At 46.7% G+C, this 15594-nt stretch overlaps 1 protein-coding gene across 1 annotated transcript in view; it reads right to left on the reverse strand.

Moving 5' to 3' along the window:
* The window catches only part of SREBF2 (sterol regulatory element binding transcription factor 2), a 72133-nt gene that overhangs the window by 28825 nt on the left and 27714 nt on the right, over positions 1-15594 (reverse strand). Inside the window, exons 2-4 of the mRNA XM_006890074.1 lie at positions 7375-7815; positions 6414-6595; positions 669-815 (exon numbers count right to left, since the gene is read on the reverse strand). Of these exons, the coding sequence (XP_006890136.1) occupies positions 669-815; positions 6414-6595; positions 7375-7815 (770 nt within the window). The remainder of the gene's footprint in view (positions 1-668; positions 816-6413; positions 6596-7374; positions 7816-15594) is intronic.

Raw genomic sequence — 15594 nt, forward strand, 5'->3', positions numbered from 1 at the left:
CTCTTTTATGTGAGGTTCTCCTGCACTACTCGCTTCAGTCAGGGTACACCCATGTGATTTCCATGCTACTGTATAGATAAATAGTTCTCTACTAAGTGCTGGCTGTTAATTCTGTTCTGTGAATACATCATAATTTGTTTCTCTGTCTCCTGCTGACAGACATTTGGGTTCTATCCAGATTTTGGCTTCTATGAATAAAGGGAGTGCTTTCAAACTCTTTTCCCCTATACAATCATTAGGAACTGGAATCAAGTCAGCGGTGAAGGGTCTGGTTTTCGCACGTTTCTTTCTCTCCCAGAGGCTCACCACACATGGCTGAAAATGGCAGAGAACCTCCAGCTGAAGAACGGGTGTCTCCTGTGTCCCCCACCTCAGAACGCCTCTCTGCCTGGTGCCCTTCCGAAGCCCAACCTCCACCAGCAGGAGCTAACAGGCAGGGGGCCCTGGACGCAGCTGCTGCCCAGGAACTGGGGTTCATATCCCCCCGCCCTTTCTGGGCCCCCACACTCCCATGTCACACACACACTGGTGGTACTTCTTCAAAGGAGAAAAACACAGAAGCTCAAAGTGGGTGATGACAAAGCTGCTCAGCACTGCCAACACCCCTGCGGGGCACGTGGCCTGGTGTCACCCTCTAACAAAGGCTGGGCGGGGGGCAGGCTGCTCACTGGGACTTGCAGAGCGGTTGTCTGGATGGGGGTGGTGAGGGCGGTGAGGGCAGGGTTCTGGACCGCGGCCATGACGGGGCTGCCATCTGTCTTCAGTGTGGTCAAAACAAGGGAATCTGTCTTGATAATCTGAGGCTGCACCAGGACCTGAATGGGGAGGGAAAAAAGACAGTCATGGCATCTTTCTACATTGCCTGCTCTTACGGCACAGGAGCACAAAGAAGTAAGAAAAGGCAATCTTCACAAACTGAGATTCAAAAAGGTTAACGGGCAATATCCCTGATACGCCCTTCCCAGAACTGGCTATTTGGCAGAGCCTGGGACTGTGCGGTGAGAGGAGGGAAAACACGGCCCAAGATGGCTCTGTGTTTTGAGGCTGCAAAGGTTTCCAAGGGGGTGTGTACGTGTGTGTTTCTGAACCGGCGAGCTCAGGAAGGCCAGGAAGCTGGTTGAGGTGCAAGGCTGAGACATTTGTGTGGTGGTGGTTCTGCTGATAAATGACTTTGCCAGGTAAGCAGATAGAGCCCACTATCACTGTCGTCTTAGCTCCCGGTTCCAACTCCCAGCAGCCCCACGTCCAGGGCTGAATGAATGCCTCAAACCCTGCTCGGCCGGTGTGCAGCCTCCTCACAAGAGTTGTCAGGTTTGAGACCACTATGGCAGCCACTGCGGTCAACCCATCCTGGTGAATGGTCCTTCCTCGTTTCCGGTGACCTCCTATTTCCCCAGGATGATTCTGTTCTTCAGGGACTGGTCCTCCCCCCTTGGTAACATGTCCACAGTACATGAAATGCAGTGTCCCCACCCTCTCGGCAAGGAGCATTCTGGCTGCGTTTCTCCCAAAACAGATCTGTACGTTGTTCCGGCAGCTCACAGTGCACTCAGATTCTTCACCAACACAAAACGTCACAGCATCAGTTCTTCCGGTCCTCACTCACTGTCCAGCTTTCAAAAGCACATGAAACAATTAAAAGCATGCTGGTTCTCAAAGTAACATCTCCGCTTGAGACTCTCACCTAATGCAATAGATACATCATTTGATTTTTAAAAATTTATTATTATTATTATGAATTTAAATGAAAATTTACAGAGATTCTGGATTTCCATTCATTCATTGTTGCACTTTTCTCCCTGCCCAACCCTCCCCTCCAGATGGTTCTTTTCTTTGAAAAGTAAAAGAAAAATGCTTTCATTGTTATACAATCTGTCTCCCCAAGTCCATTCCACTATGCAGCCTTCATTCTGGACTCCTGTCATGACAATAATACCTAATCATATATCCATTTTAAACCATTCTCTCCCTCATCTGTTTCAATGCAGTATACATTATTGATCCCTTCTTTCTCAGTCTTCCCTCAAACCCTTCGTCAGTCCCATTTTACAACAGTGGCACTGTGCAGTACTTGTCCTTTTGTGACTGAGATACTTCACTCAGCATAATGCCCTCCAGGGTCACCCATTTTGTATAATATTGCATGAGTTCCTTGTTTTTCAATGCAGCGTAGTATTCTGTTGTGTGAATATACCACAACTTCTCTACCATTCGTTTGTTGATGGGCACTTGGGTTGTTTCCAGCTCTTTGCTATTGTGAACAAAGCCGCGATAAACATGGGTGTGTCGTTTGATTTTTTTAATAAAATATTTTAATACCAGAATATTTATTGCAGAATTATATAAATTCTCAGGATGACCCGGATGCTGCCACAGCTGCCCCCTGGGTTTAGGTGTGTCCCTTCACAGAATCTGTGCCTGCCTGTGCAGTGTACGCTCTTCAGGTCCCTCGAATGCCCAGGACCGGTGGCATCTCGCCTTTCAGCCTTGGCACTCCACTCGTACCTTTCGTTGCTCTTGGCAGGGTGGCCACATTTGCCACAGGTGGACTTCTTGAGGTGGTGGGCCTTGGAGCAGTGGCACAACAGGTGTGTCTTATTGTGACACTTTCAAACAAAGACATTCCCTTCATCCTCTAGTTTCTGTGGCCAAGACCAAGAGCTCCTATGATTTCTTGACTGCTGCTTCCACGGTGCCAATGCACATCCAAATTAAACAGAAGTTCCAAGATCATTTTCCCCACTCTGTGTATAGGTCCAGCTGTGAGGATTTCCCCCACCTCTTTCTATTGTGGGGCAATCCACACTGAAGGCTGTAATTTTTTATTTTCACCAGTAAGCGCTTCATGTTTTCTAGGCTTTCAGCAAGCAAGGTTGTGTCACCTGAATACTGTTGGTCGTTAATGAGTCTTCAATGAGTCCTGGTGACACAACAGATTAAATGCTTCCCGGTAATCAAAAGGCAGTGGTTTGAATTCACGCGCTATCTGCAGGAATAAAGACCCACAGGCTTGGAAACACTGTGGTGGTTCTACTCTGTCTGATAGGGTCATTCTGAGCTGGAAGTGACTTGATGGCAATGGGTTTATTTCTCAGCGTACTGAGGTGCCCTCCAATCCTGATGTCACGTTTCCACCCCATAGTCCAGTTTCTTGGACTGTCTGCTCAGCACATACTATGTTGATAGTATATTACCTGGAGACAGATCTTTCTTGGTTTTAAACCCTGTCCTGTTTGAAAGAACGCTTCTTGGATTATGTATAGGTTCCATAGGAGCACAATTAAATATCCCAGAATTCCCATTCTTCGCAATGTTATCCAAAATTTGTTACGGTCCACACAAGTGAAGGCCTGGGAAAAAAAGACAAACTTTTTTTTTTAAAATTCTTTGCTTTCAACCAAGATCACCTGATATCAGCAGTGATACCCCTCCTTCCACACCCTTGTCTGAATTGAGCTTGCATTTCTGACAGATTGCTGTGAGGTTCGGCAGCAGTCATTTTTAGATTAACATCAGCAAAATTTTCCATGTGTGATATGAATGGTATTACTCGGGGATTCAGGCATTCTGTTCGATCCCTCTTCTTTGGAATGCTGGCAGAAATTCTCGGAGCCTTGTTTGTCACCAGCACCTTCCTTGAAGCCTGTGCATCTTCCTACAATATCACTAGCTCTTGATTGATATTAACTCCTGAACAGGTTGAACGGTGGTCAATTTTTTATATTATGGCTGACTGTGTATTTCTTCCATTTTTTGGATGTGTCTGTACTATTTTGCCCATTTGCTCCTGGTAGGTGCTGTTGAGCTGTGTATGACTCCTAACAACCCTATGATCAGCCGACCCAACCCCTGCCCTGTTATGTCATCCTTGTCATCCGACCCATTTGAGCCCAGTGTTGAAGTCGCTGTATCAATCCAGCTCATTAGGGGTCTTCCTCTCCTTCACGGACTATCTTTCCAAGCATGATGCACCTTTCCTTTCCAAGGAACAGCCTCACTTAGCTACGTGTCTAAAGTATGAGAGATGATGCCCACAGAACCTTTGAACATGCTGCACCCTAGGCTTCAATTCTTTCTTCGGGTCTTCTCTTTTGGTCTCTAGCTCCAGGTCTGTGCACATTTTCTTATACTACGTTATTCTGTTTTCTCCAGTCTCCCCTGGAAAACACCTACCACGTCTCTTACGTTATTGTTTCTTCTCTTCAGTTAGCTCTCATGTGCATTTTCTCTCTCTCCTGTCATTTCAGTGCTCTCTTCAGGATGACTTGGCAGCATTCCACAACTCACCTGCTCTTCAGTTAGTAGTGTTTAATGGGTCAAATTTATTCTTGAGGTTGTTTCTATATTCAGGTGCACCTTTAAATAAAAATGCAGAGTAAAACTCAAGGTTGTACTTCGGCTCTCATGGGTTTCTTTTAATCTTCAGGGTCAGCTTGAACTTGCATAAAAGCAACTGGTGGAATGTTTGGCCTGATGATTCTGAGCTTTCCCCCTGTTTTCCTCCACAGTGTAGTTGATTTGATTTCTGTGAATTCCATCTTGTATGGTCCATGTGTACAAAACCCAAAAAACCAAGCCTACAGCCGCTGAGTGGGTACTGACTCACAGTAACCCTCTATTGGGTCTCTTAAGCTATCAATCTTTGTGGAAGAAGACCGCTTATCTTTCTTCTGCAGAACTACTTTCAGTTGGTGGCCCAGTAAGTTAGGAGCCACATCACCATGCTCTGTCGTAAAAAGGGAGCTTTGGTGGCTTAGTTGTTCAAGAGCTGCAGAGTCAACCTAAAGGCAGAGGCTCTGAGGGAGAAAGATGGGCAGTTTCCTCCGATGATTTACAGCCTCTGAAAAGGCATCAGAAGATTTCTCCAAAGAGTTTAAAAGAGAACCTATAGGCTGGGGGAAAATATTTGGCACTGATATATCTGTCAAGAGATTTCCTCTAAAATGCATAAAAAACTTCAAACTCTTGACAGGAAGAAAATAACCCAACTATAATATAGGCAGAAGAAATGAAAAGACACTTTACGAAAGACTACATTCAGATGGCCAACACACACACCAAGAAATGTTCTTGTTGCTGTGTTTGTTTGTCAACCCAGAATTGATTCACAGATGACCCTCCACTGGATTTTCAGGGGCAGTAAAGTGCATAGGAGGAGAGTGGCCATCCTTCATCCATGGAGCAACTGGTGGATACAAACCACATGCATTTGGGAACGCAGCACAGCTTCTTACTACTCGGTCACCAAATATATTAGAGAGAGGAAAGTAAAAAACAATGAGAGATCATCTCATTCCAGCAAAAGGGTCAAGTTTGACAAGACAGCAAACCAAAAAAATGCTGGAGGGGGTGTGGTGATCTCAGAACTTTTATATATTGCTGGTGGGAATGTAAAATGTGGCAACCATGATGTCCATTTGGCACTTCCTTAAAAAGCTGGGGGGGATTAGAAATACCATTTGATCCAGTAATTTCTTTAGGCATATATTCTAAAGAAATAAAAACTGCACCACAAACAGATACACGCACACTGCAGCACTATTTACAAGGACAAAGAGATGAAAACAATCTAAATGTCCATCAACAGAAAAATGGCAAAAGACTCTGCATAGTACATTCACACAATGGAGTACTATGCAACACTGAAGAATGATAAAGTATTAGTGAAACACTACTGCACAGCATGGATGAAAATAAGGGAAACTACAGTGAGTGACACGAATCAGTCACAGAAGCTCTACTAAAGTATAAGGTTATTATCATAAAAAGCTGGTTTATACACAGAATTACTGATTTTTACATGGTGTCAGGGACAGGGAGGGAGGGAGAGGAGATTACAAAATTAATGAATAGAAAAGTGAGGAGAAAGGAAATGTAATACAAAATAAGGGTGACGATGACGCTATGTGAAGTATCCATGGTAGAGATTCCGGCATCATGGTTAACACGCAAGCCATGAAAGAAGGACAAACTGTCAGATGAATGATGTAATATAGGACTTGAAATTTTTCTGATTATAATAAAAGTAATACATGATCAGCATTTACCATAGAAAACATTGAAAAATACAGGGAAGCAAATCAATGGAAAGGTGCCATTTTGTCCCATTTTATGTTTAATGCATCCTGTATGTCTTCCACGAGATTTTTATACCCAGGGTATGTGTAAGACCATTAACAACCTCACTCAGTGTGTGGACATGCAGGTCCATGGAGAGCTGCCGAGGCATCTCAGCCAGGTCTGTAGACCTAGTGCTCACAGTGGCACCCTGGGGCCAAGGTGTCCCTCGCCAGCCTGACATGTTGTTCCTTGTACCTCGTGGCTGGCCATTCTTAGACGCAGACCACGTCTTCCACCAGGGACCCACTGGCATCCCCCACGAATGTCCTCAGGGGTCTCTTCCCAACACTTACCGGGACCTGTTGCACTTGGGGGGCGGCCACCGTCTGCACTGTGGCGGGGGCCAGCGTCTGCAGGGTGCCATTGGCTGTCTGTGTTAGCACCCGCTGGGCCTGGACCGTCTGCACCTGCTGCTGGATGGTGACTGGCTGCACTTGGGAGGATGTCACCAGGCTTTGGACTTGAGGCTGAAGGACTTGGGAGAAGAAAGAGTCATGTAGCACATTAGTTGCTCGTGTTGCCACAGCAACCAAGAACCCCAACAAGGAGCCCGAACTTGCTGAGAAGATGCGCACACCATTTACAGGCTGGTCTATCTAACAAGAATGTCCCGGAAGGGCTGTATCCACATCTGTGGGCACAAGTGCGGAGGGGAGCAAGGGAAGCTGCTTAGCAAATGACTCCTAGCAAGGCGGCCAGATGTTCTACGCCAGCAGTGCCTCGTTCTTCCAGGAAGAGCGTGTCCTTGGGGATGGCTGTCTCAGACCCCACCCCTAAATGCTCAAAGCCACTGAGGAGCTCTGTTAATCCCACCCTGGCCTCAGGCTGGGCTGCAGCAGCTCACAGAGAACAGGCCACTGGTGGTGACGGAGCACTGGACCCAGTGACGTTTGTCGCCAGAGAGGTTGCTCAGATGTCTACAGAATGAGGGGTCACAGCTACGGGTGCTAAGAACCAGGAACTGTTTAGCAAAAAGGTGGGAAATTCTGAGCCTCATTTTCATCTAGTTACCAGGATGACCCTCCAACTATTCTGCCTGTTGGTGTCTTTGAATAAGTGCCATCAAAGCAGGACAACAGGACCTTCTAGTTTGTACAGAGAGACAGCAGGGGTGTCCTGGGTATGGTTCTCATCACTCATCATACTCATTCACACAGGGCCCAAGGGATGTCGCCTGTGACCCCTGGTGGGCCAGGGCTATCTGCTGTCTGAGAGTGGGCACATAACCCCCCCGACCACCCATCCTTGGGGCACCTTGGAAGCTGGTGGCTGCGTTCTGGTAGATGAGGGGCTGCTGGATGATCCTGGTCTGGGGGGCGGTGCTGAAGGTTGGGCTGACCACCACGGTCTGCTGCGGCAGCTGAGTGTGCTGTGGAGGCTGGGGCTGGGGCCGGGGCTGAAGAACAGGAGCGGCCCTTGGCGGGGTGGGAACTGGAGTCGGGGGGACCTTGACCTGTAGTGCTGGGGTCTGGGGAGAGGTGGCTGAGGGAGAGAAGGCAGGCAAGGGGACCTGGCTGAAAGACCGCTGCATGGGGGGCTCCACGGCTCCGCCAGGGCTGACCGTGCCCCCACCAGTGCTGCTGCCGCTGCCGCTGCCGCTGCTGGATCCTCCACTGCCGGGGAAGGAGCTACACAGCGGCTCAGAGAACAAGTCCGGGAACTCGCCCACCTGGTTACTGACGAACTGCAGCATCTCTGCAAACAAGCAACAAGGACACGCTCAGTACCATCCAGGACAGCGACCTGCAAATCTGCTAAGGAACTTTGGCCGTGCCGATCCCGCCCACCCCCGCTCTCATATGGGGTCACCCGGGCTGGTTGAGGACCTGGGACCATGTTCCAGTGTTTGACAGGCTTCACCTCTGGGCCCTCTCAGCACCGAGTGTTTTTATCAGTGTTAAGAGGGCTGCCTCGGTCCACCTGGGTGGTACTTTGGAAGGGCATCACTGGCTGCATCTATCTTACAGGGGGGGCACTGGGGTACAGAGCAGGTAACCACTGTCCCTGGGCCCCACAGCACAGCATCTCCATACTCAGCACTGCACCCAAGACAGACTGGCCCCCTTCCCAGAGACCAGCCTTCCCTCTGCCACCAGTGCCCCTGAACCCCATGCCCTGGGCAGAGCCCCGGGCATGCTCAGTGTTCCATGGGCACTTTAGAGATGATGACATTGCCCGCTCAACACAAGGGTCTGGAGAGAGTGAGAGACTGGATATGAAATCCACAAGAGAGTCATAAACGAGCCAAGGTCAAGGAAGTAAGGATCGGAGTCAGCTCTCTGCTCCCAGTCAGGATCACCGCCAGGGTCACCGCTGGCTCTGGCCCCATTTTCTGGACAAGAAATCTGTGGGCTAAGGAATGTACCTTCTCAGGGGCCCCCACTTTCAGGTCTCTGAGTACTCAAAAGGCCTTTACGCCTGCTTCTGGAGCCTCTAAGAGCCTTTCCTGTCATCCCACCAAGGTTTATCCAACCCCCAGCTAACTTATCATGACCAACTCATCTCTCACAACATCATCTTTGTTTTAGCGCAGGTTGGAGGCCAGGTCCTGAGCTGTCCCAGATGTGACAGGTTTATCACGCTCAATCTGCCCACGCCACCACACACCCAGGAAGCTCCTGTTCCTTCCTCTTCCTGATTGTGACACCCTCCCCTCCCAACCTCAGGCCACACCTCCAGTCCCCAAATCTCCACCAAAATGCCGCCCCGCCCCTGCTCAGTGTGTGTGTGTGCTGAGGGGAGGTGTAGAGAAAATGTCAGCATTACAGAAGAATTACAGCAGAGCCAAATGAAATAAAGTGGATGATCACAGAATGCCATGAATAACTGTATTCTTAAGAAATTAGGAAACCTAGAAAAAGAACAAACTTCTAGAAACACACCACATATCTAAACTAATACACACTGAGATAGAAAATGTGAAGATCTGTAACAAAAGAAGAAACTGAAAATGTCATTTAAAAAGAAAAACCTCACAGGGAGCTCTGGTGGCCTAGTGGCAAGAAGCTTCACTGCAGGTGTGTGGTTCGAATCCACCAGCTGACCTGCTAGAGAAGGGACAGTCTCCTCCTGTACCAGTCATCCAACTTGAAGATGCACACACACAAAATAATATAATAAAATTAAAAAAAAATAAAAACTCACAACAACGATGATGAAAAGCCCTGGCTCAGATGGCTTCACTAGAGAATTCTATTGAATACCCAGAGAAAAGCTGACACAAACTCTCTGAAGCTATCCCAGAACACAAAAAACAAACAAACAAACAAAAACAACGGAACAGTGTTGAATTCTTTCCACAAAGCAAATACAACCTGGATGTTAAAACCATACAAAGATACAACTAAAAGGAAAATAACAAATCAGTATCTCTCATGAACATAGGTGTAAAAATCTCAACAAGATCCTAAGAGAATCCAAATAAAGTGATAATAAAAACCCCTCATCATCAAGTGAGAGTCATACTAAGTATACAAAGATGATGTGTTCAACATTATAAAACTAACCACATACACCACAACAAGATAAAGGTAAATAATCCAATATAAAAATGGGCACAGGATATGAACAGAAACTTCACCAAGAAATGTTCAAAATCCCTAGCTCTTAGAGAGATGCACATCAAAACAACTATGAGATACCATCTCACCCCAGTCAGAACAGCAAAACTTAACAGAACAGCAAGCAACAAATGCTGACGAGGTTGTGGAGAAACTGGAACCCTGATTCACTGTTGGTGGGAGTGTAAAATGGTGCAACCACTGTGGAAGGCGGTATGGCACTTTCTCAAAAAGTTGCAAATAGAGATACCATTTGACCCAGGAATTTCACTACTGGGAAAATACCCCAGAGACCATAACTGACATCCAAGCAGATATACGCACACTCATGTTATCGTGGCTTTGTTCACAATAGCAAAGAGCTGGAAACAACTTAAGTGCCCATCAACAAACAAATGGATAGAGAAGCTGTGATATATTCACACAATGAAATACTACACTGCATTGAAAAACAAGGAACTCATGCAATATTATTCAAAATGGGTGACCCTGGAAGACATTATGCTGAGTAAAGTATCTCAGTCACAAAAGGACAAATACTGCATGGTGCCACTGTTGTAAAGGAGGACTGACCTTGGGGTTGGGGGGAGACTGAGAAAGATGGGTTCAATAATGTACACTGCATTGAAACAGATGAGGGCGAAAACTGTTTAAGAGGGATATGTTATTAGGTATTTTTGTCATGACAGGAGTCCAGAGCGAAGGCTGTATAGTGGAGTGAACCTGGGGGAAAAGATTGTAAAACAATGAAATAATTCTTCTTTTACTTTTCCAAGAGGGTAGTGTACTAGGGGGGAGGGTTGGGAGGGGAGAAAAGTGCAACAGTGAATGAATGGAAATCCAAAGTCTCTGTAAATTTTCATTGAAATTAATAATAAAAAAGGGGGAAAAATGCAAAAAAAAAAGCCCCCACAAAAAACAACACCTCTAACCACATAAACAAAACAGAGGAAAATAACCATGTAATCATATTAGTTGGAACAGAAAAGGTATCTGATAAACTCTTAACAACTCTGCCTAATAACAACTCCCAGCAAAATAGAAATAGAAGGGAAATTCCGTACATTAATTAAGGGCATATACACAAACTCAACAGCCAACATTTTTCTCAAAAGTGAGACCATCAAAGCATTACCTTTGTGACTGGAAACCAGCCAAGAACACCTTGTATCACCACATTCTTATTCAATGTTGTGCCGGAAGTCCTGCTACAGCCAGGAAACAAGTAAGATAAATCAATGGCATCCAAACGGGCTAGCAAGAAGAAGAGGATTTCTATGTGCAGAGGGTATTATTCTATGCACAGAAAACCCCAGTCTCCAAAAACGTTACTGAATTAATGAAAAGATTCCGCAAAGTAGCAGGATACAAGATTAACATACATACATCTGTTAGATTTCACTATCGTGACAAAAAGAACTCTGAAAAGGAAATTAGGAAAACCGTATCATCTACGATAGTCACTGAAAAGATGAACTATTTAGGACTAAACCTAACCAAGAATGTAAAAGAAATAAGCAGACAAAACCCTACTTTGAGAAAATAAGAGAGACCTGTATAAATGAAGAACATACCATTCTCATGGACAGGAAGACTTAACACAGTGTGTCAAAATTATCCAAAGTGATCAATCAGTCAATATAATGCAATTCTAGATTCCATCACTTCTTTTTTTTAAAAAAAATCTGGAATTTTCTTACATCTTTATTTCTGATGGTACATCAAGTAACTTGGAAAATTCTCAACCATGATCTCTCTTTTATTTTGTTTGCTGCAAGAGAGGATACTCCACATTCTATTTTGAGTTTGTAGCTAAGTTACCATCACAATCACCATTCTTTAAAGAGAAAAACTAATTATTAACTTTATTTGGAAAGGAACAAGAGCCCAGATAAAGTACTACAGAAGCAGAACACAGCAGAAGGTTTCCCCACCCTCCCTGGGCGTGTGGTCCATACGGGGTTGTGCTGGGAGCCCAAAGGGGGCACCTTTCTGGTCGTCTGAATCATGCACCTGCGAAGATGAGCACTCTTCTCCCAGGAAAACCCCTCGGGAACCAGCTAGTGGAGGGTCAGTGATGAGTTGGTTTCCCCTCGACAGCACCGAGAGGAGGAGAGGGACTGACTGAGAGCTTACTAAGGTCACACAGATGGACAGGACTGAGAACACAGAAGTAGATCTACCTGCAGAATGCTGATCTTCCACAAAGCCAAGATCCATTAAAAGGGAGGAGGCATGCTCTTTAACAAATGGTGCCAACAAAAGTGGATTTCCATTTGTAGAAAAAGAGATTTATATCTCATAGTGTAACTCAGATCAAAGACTTAAAAACCTAAAACTACAAAAGTCATCAAAGGAAAAAAAAAGAAAGAAAAACTTAGAAGCTCTCAGTTATGACTTAAATAGTCCATCAAACATTAAAAAAAAGTCACAAACAGCAGAAGATAACAAGAGGACAGGGCGTCCTTAAAAGTGCATCAGCACGTACATCAAAAGACTTCTCCAGAAGTGTAAAGAGAAAGTACAGACAGACTGGGGGGGGGGAGGGACAATGTCATTTCTGAAAAGTAACAACCTAAGGGCCCATCAACCTGGAGGAGTAAACAAATTATGGTACATACACAGTGGAAAAGTATGCCGTTTCAGTTAACGACAAAAAAAAAAAGTATATATACAAAACATCTTCCAACGTGGAGGGCATTATTATGCTGAGTAAATTAAGTTAATCACAAAAGGTCAAATAATGAATATGATGACTTGTTAATAAAAAAAAATCAAGAAAAGTTTTATACACAGACTCTTTGATGGCTACGAAGAGCAGGAAGGGGAGCAAGAGAAAAACCTTAACCAGGAAACAGGTGTGTCCTGACTTGGTGAAAGGCAAGATGGTAAGCAAGAGGCGGTCAGCACACAAGCCAAGAGGCGTCAGCACACGAGCAAGAGGCGTCAGCACACGAGCAAGGTCGAGGAAGGCCATGGAGGTACCCAACAGTAGAAAGCAACAGTGACCAGTCCTATTATGTAGATGATCCTGCAACCATAATAAACAGTGTCATTTATGAGTGGATACGTAAGTAGTTGTGCAAGTTGAACAGGTGTAGGATGGCGGTGTTGTTGTTAAACGCTGTTGCTGTGAACTGTTCGGTTTTACTGCCTCTGAAAACTGCTGCAGGATCAGCTTCACGTTACACAGAATTAACTGCTCAGTCTCTTCCTGTCTACCAGTGAGGGACTGCTCCTCCTGCCATGAGACCCAAAGGTGACCGGCCACAGGGAACCCGGGAAGGGGTGGGAAGGACGCTGTTACATTAGGGGATTCCAACTAATGCCACCAAACACAAGGTGTAGAACCTGCTGAATGGAAAAGAAATTTTCTCTGTTAACTTTTTACTCAAACCACAAGAAAATGGGTTGTGGGGGTTGGTTTTTTTTTTTTTCTTTTTTAAAAAAGTTATGCTGAGCAATTTGGTCCAGTGGTGAGAATCTTTGTCTTCTTGTCATTGAGCCTCAGTGACATTGAGCCTCAAGTCCATACTGAAGGCTGCAGTCCTTGACCCTCTGCAGCAAATGCATGAGGTCCTCCTCAGTTTCAGCGAGCAAGGTTGTATCATCTGCATAACGCAGATTGTTGATAGATCTTCCACCAATCCTAACGCCACGCGTCTCCTCATAGAGCCCAGCCTCTCGGATAATCTGCTCTGCATACATGTTGAAAAGGTATGGAGACAGGACACATCCCTGGCGCACACCCTTCCCAATTTTGAACCATTCAGTGTTGCCCTGCTCTGTTCTGATGACTGCCTCTTGGTCCAAGTATAGGTTTCGCATTAGCACGATTAAATGTTCTGGGTAGAGTAGAGGGACAGCGCAGGAGGGGAAGACCCTCTATGAGGTGGATTGATTCAGTGACTGGGGTAATCGGGATGGGTGTGTCAGAGACAATGAGAACCGCACAGGATAGAGCAGGGTTTAGGGCTGTTGTACATGGGGTCGCTATGAGTCGCAAACGACTCGACGGCACATAACAACAAACAACAACAACAATGCTGAGCAACCGGAGAGCCAGTGGGGGTTCCCGCAGGACCCACATGGGTTAACTAGAGCTAATACTCAGCACCTTAAATTTTGGTCAGTTCAACTTGCTGGGCAAAGCAGGCCCTCAGAAGCATCAACGACTATGCGTGTGGTGACAGTGTTGGGGACTTCTGGACACCTGCTCTTGCCCTCCCCGTGATGTTGTGTGGACTGAAAACCGGCACACTGCCTCACAGCCACAGGGCACACTACCAGCTAACCCAACTCCTCGGACAGGCGCCGACTACTAACCCGGCGCAAATCTAAGCAAAATCTCCTCAGTGCTCAGTACTCTGAGTATGACACAGGATTAAGAAGAGCTTTAAGAGGGATTAAAAGAAATCCAATTGATCCAGATTCTGGTGGGAGGGAGCTCTGGTGGCCTAGTGGCAAAAAACTGCACTACGATCCTGAAGGCGCATGGTTCAAATCCACCAGACGCTCCGCTGCAGAAGGAGACACAAGCTCCTCCTATGCTAGTTGGATCCGACTCGACCGTATACAACAATAAAAAGAAAAACCAAGCAGATTCTGGTGGGAACTTCCAGAATTCCCATCAGACCCCCAATCTCTGCAATGTCCGGGTGGTCACGAGGCCTGCTTTGAGGGTTATTTCCATTTTTTGAAGCTGGGGAGAGCTAAGCAGGGCAGAAGGCAGGAGGCCTGGTGGACAGGTACAGGCGGTGGCATCACATGGGCTTGGCATGAGTCTGGAGGTCACCTGGGCAGCACCCACTTGCCCCTGTCATGAGGGTCCCCCTCTGTGGTCCTCCTCCTAGAGCACCCACTACACGGGTACCCCGCTCCACTTGGTTCCTCCTGCTGAGTGCTCTCCAGACCCTTCTGTGGGGAGGACGCGGGCTCGAGGGGTGAAGTAACCTGAAGAGATCACAGAGCTTATCTCAGAAAACACCCCAGAGAACAGGGCTGCTTAAATTAAAACAATAAAATAAAGCTCCTTTCAGCCCCCACATGGAGCTCAGGGGAGCTGGTGGCCCTTGCTGGGCTGAGGCGCACCAAGCAGCCGTAAAGATGGAGCAGAAAAGGCAGCGGTCCCAGGGCTGTGTGGTGGGAGTGCTCCCCAAGGCCAGCCTGCAGCAATGGCAGCCTGGAGAAGCCAGCTCCAACTCTGCACACGTGGGACCCTACAACTGTTACCTGCTGTCTCCCACTCCCTGACTCTGCTCCCCGCCATCGCACTGGCTCTCCTCTCCATAGAGCCATGGACTCAGACGGCAAAGCCCTGGGAGATGCACAAGGCTGATGGAGCCTTGAAAATGAGCCTCTAGCATGAAGCTCACGGAGCCAGGCCTCCAGCAGCCACCCTCCTGGACCAAGCCATCTTCCCCTTTCCAAATGCTTTTAAAGCAAAGGCTAAAATTATTTCAAAGAGTTCTGGTGGTTTAGCCAAAATAAGTTGTGCTGCCAACCTGAAGGCAGGTGGTTCAAATTCACCACCTGCTTGGCTAGAGAAAGACGGTCAATCTCCTCTTGTGCGACTATACTGCCTCTGAAAATCTGGAGAGTCAGCTACAGAGTTGGTTCTGACTCGGTACATAACAACGACGACGACAACATTATTTCATAAAGCGGGGAGCAATCTAAGCAAAAACACTGAGTTTGGTCTCTTCAAAAGCAAGCAACCAGAATGGGAGTCTCTGGTCACTGCAATCATCCAGCCGGAGGCCTGCTCGCGAGCCCCAAGTTCACAGGCTGCCGGAGGTGACACACTCTGCCAGGATCAGTCTGCACTGTTCACTTGAGTGCGAAGCAGCCGGCAGTCTGAGTAGTTCTGGCCAAAACCTCTGAAACAACCACTCAAGAGTCGGTTCTCAGAGCA

This window comes from Elephantulus edwardii, unplaced genomic scaffold, assembly GCF_000299155.1.
Source record: "Elephantulus edwardii isolate Elephantulus edwardi_28Jun2011 unplaced genomic scaffold, EleEdw1.0 scaffold00086, whole genome shotgun sequence".
Taxonomy (NCBI): Eukaryota; Metazoa; Chordata; class Mammalia; order Macroscelidea; family Macroscelididae; genus Elephantulus; species Elephantulus edwardii.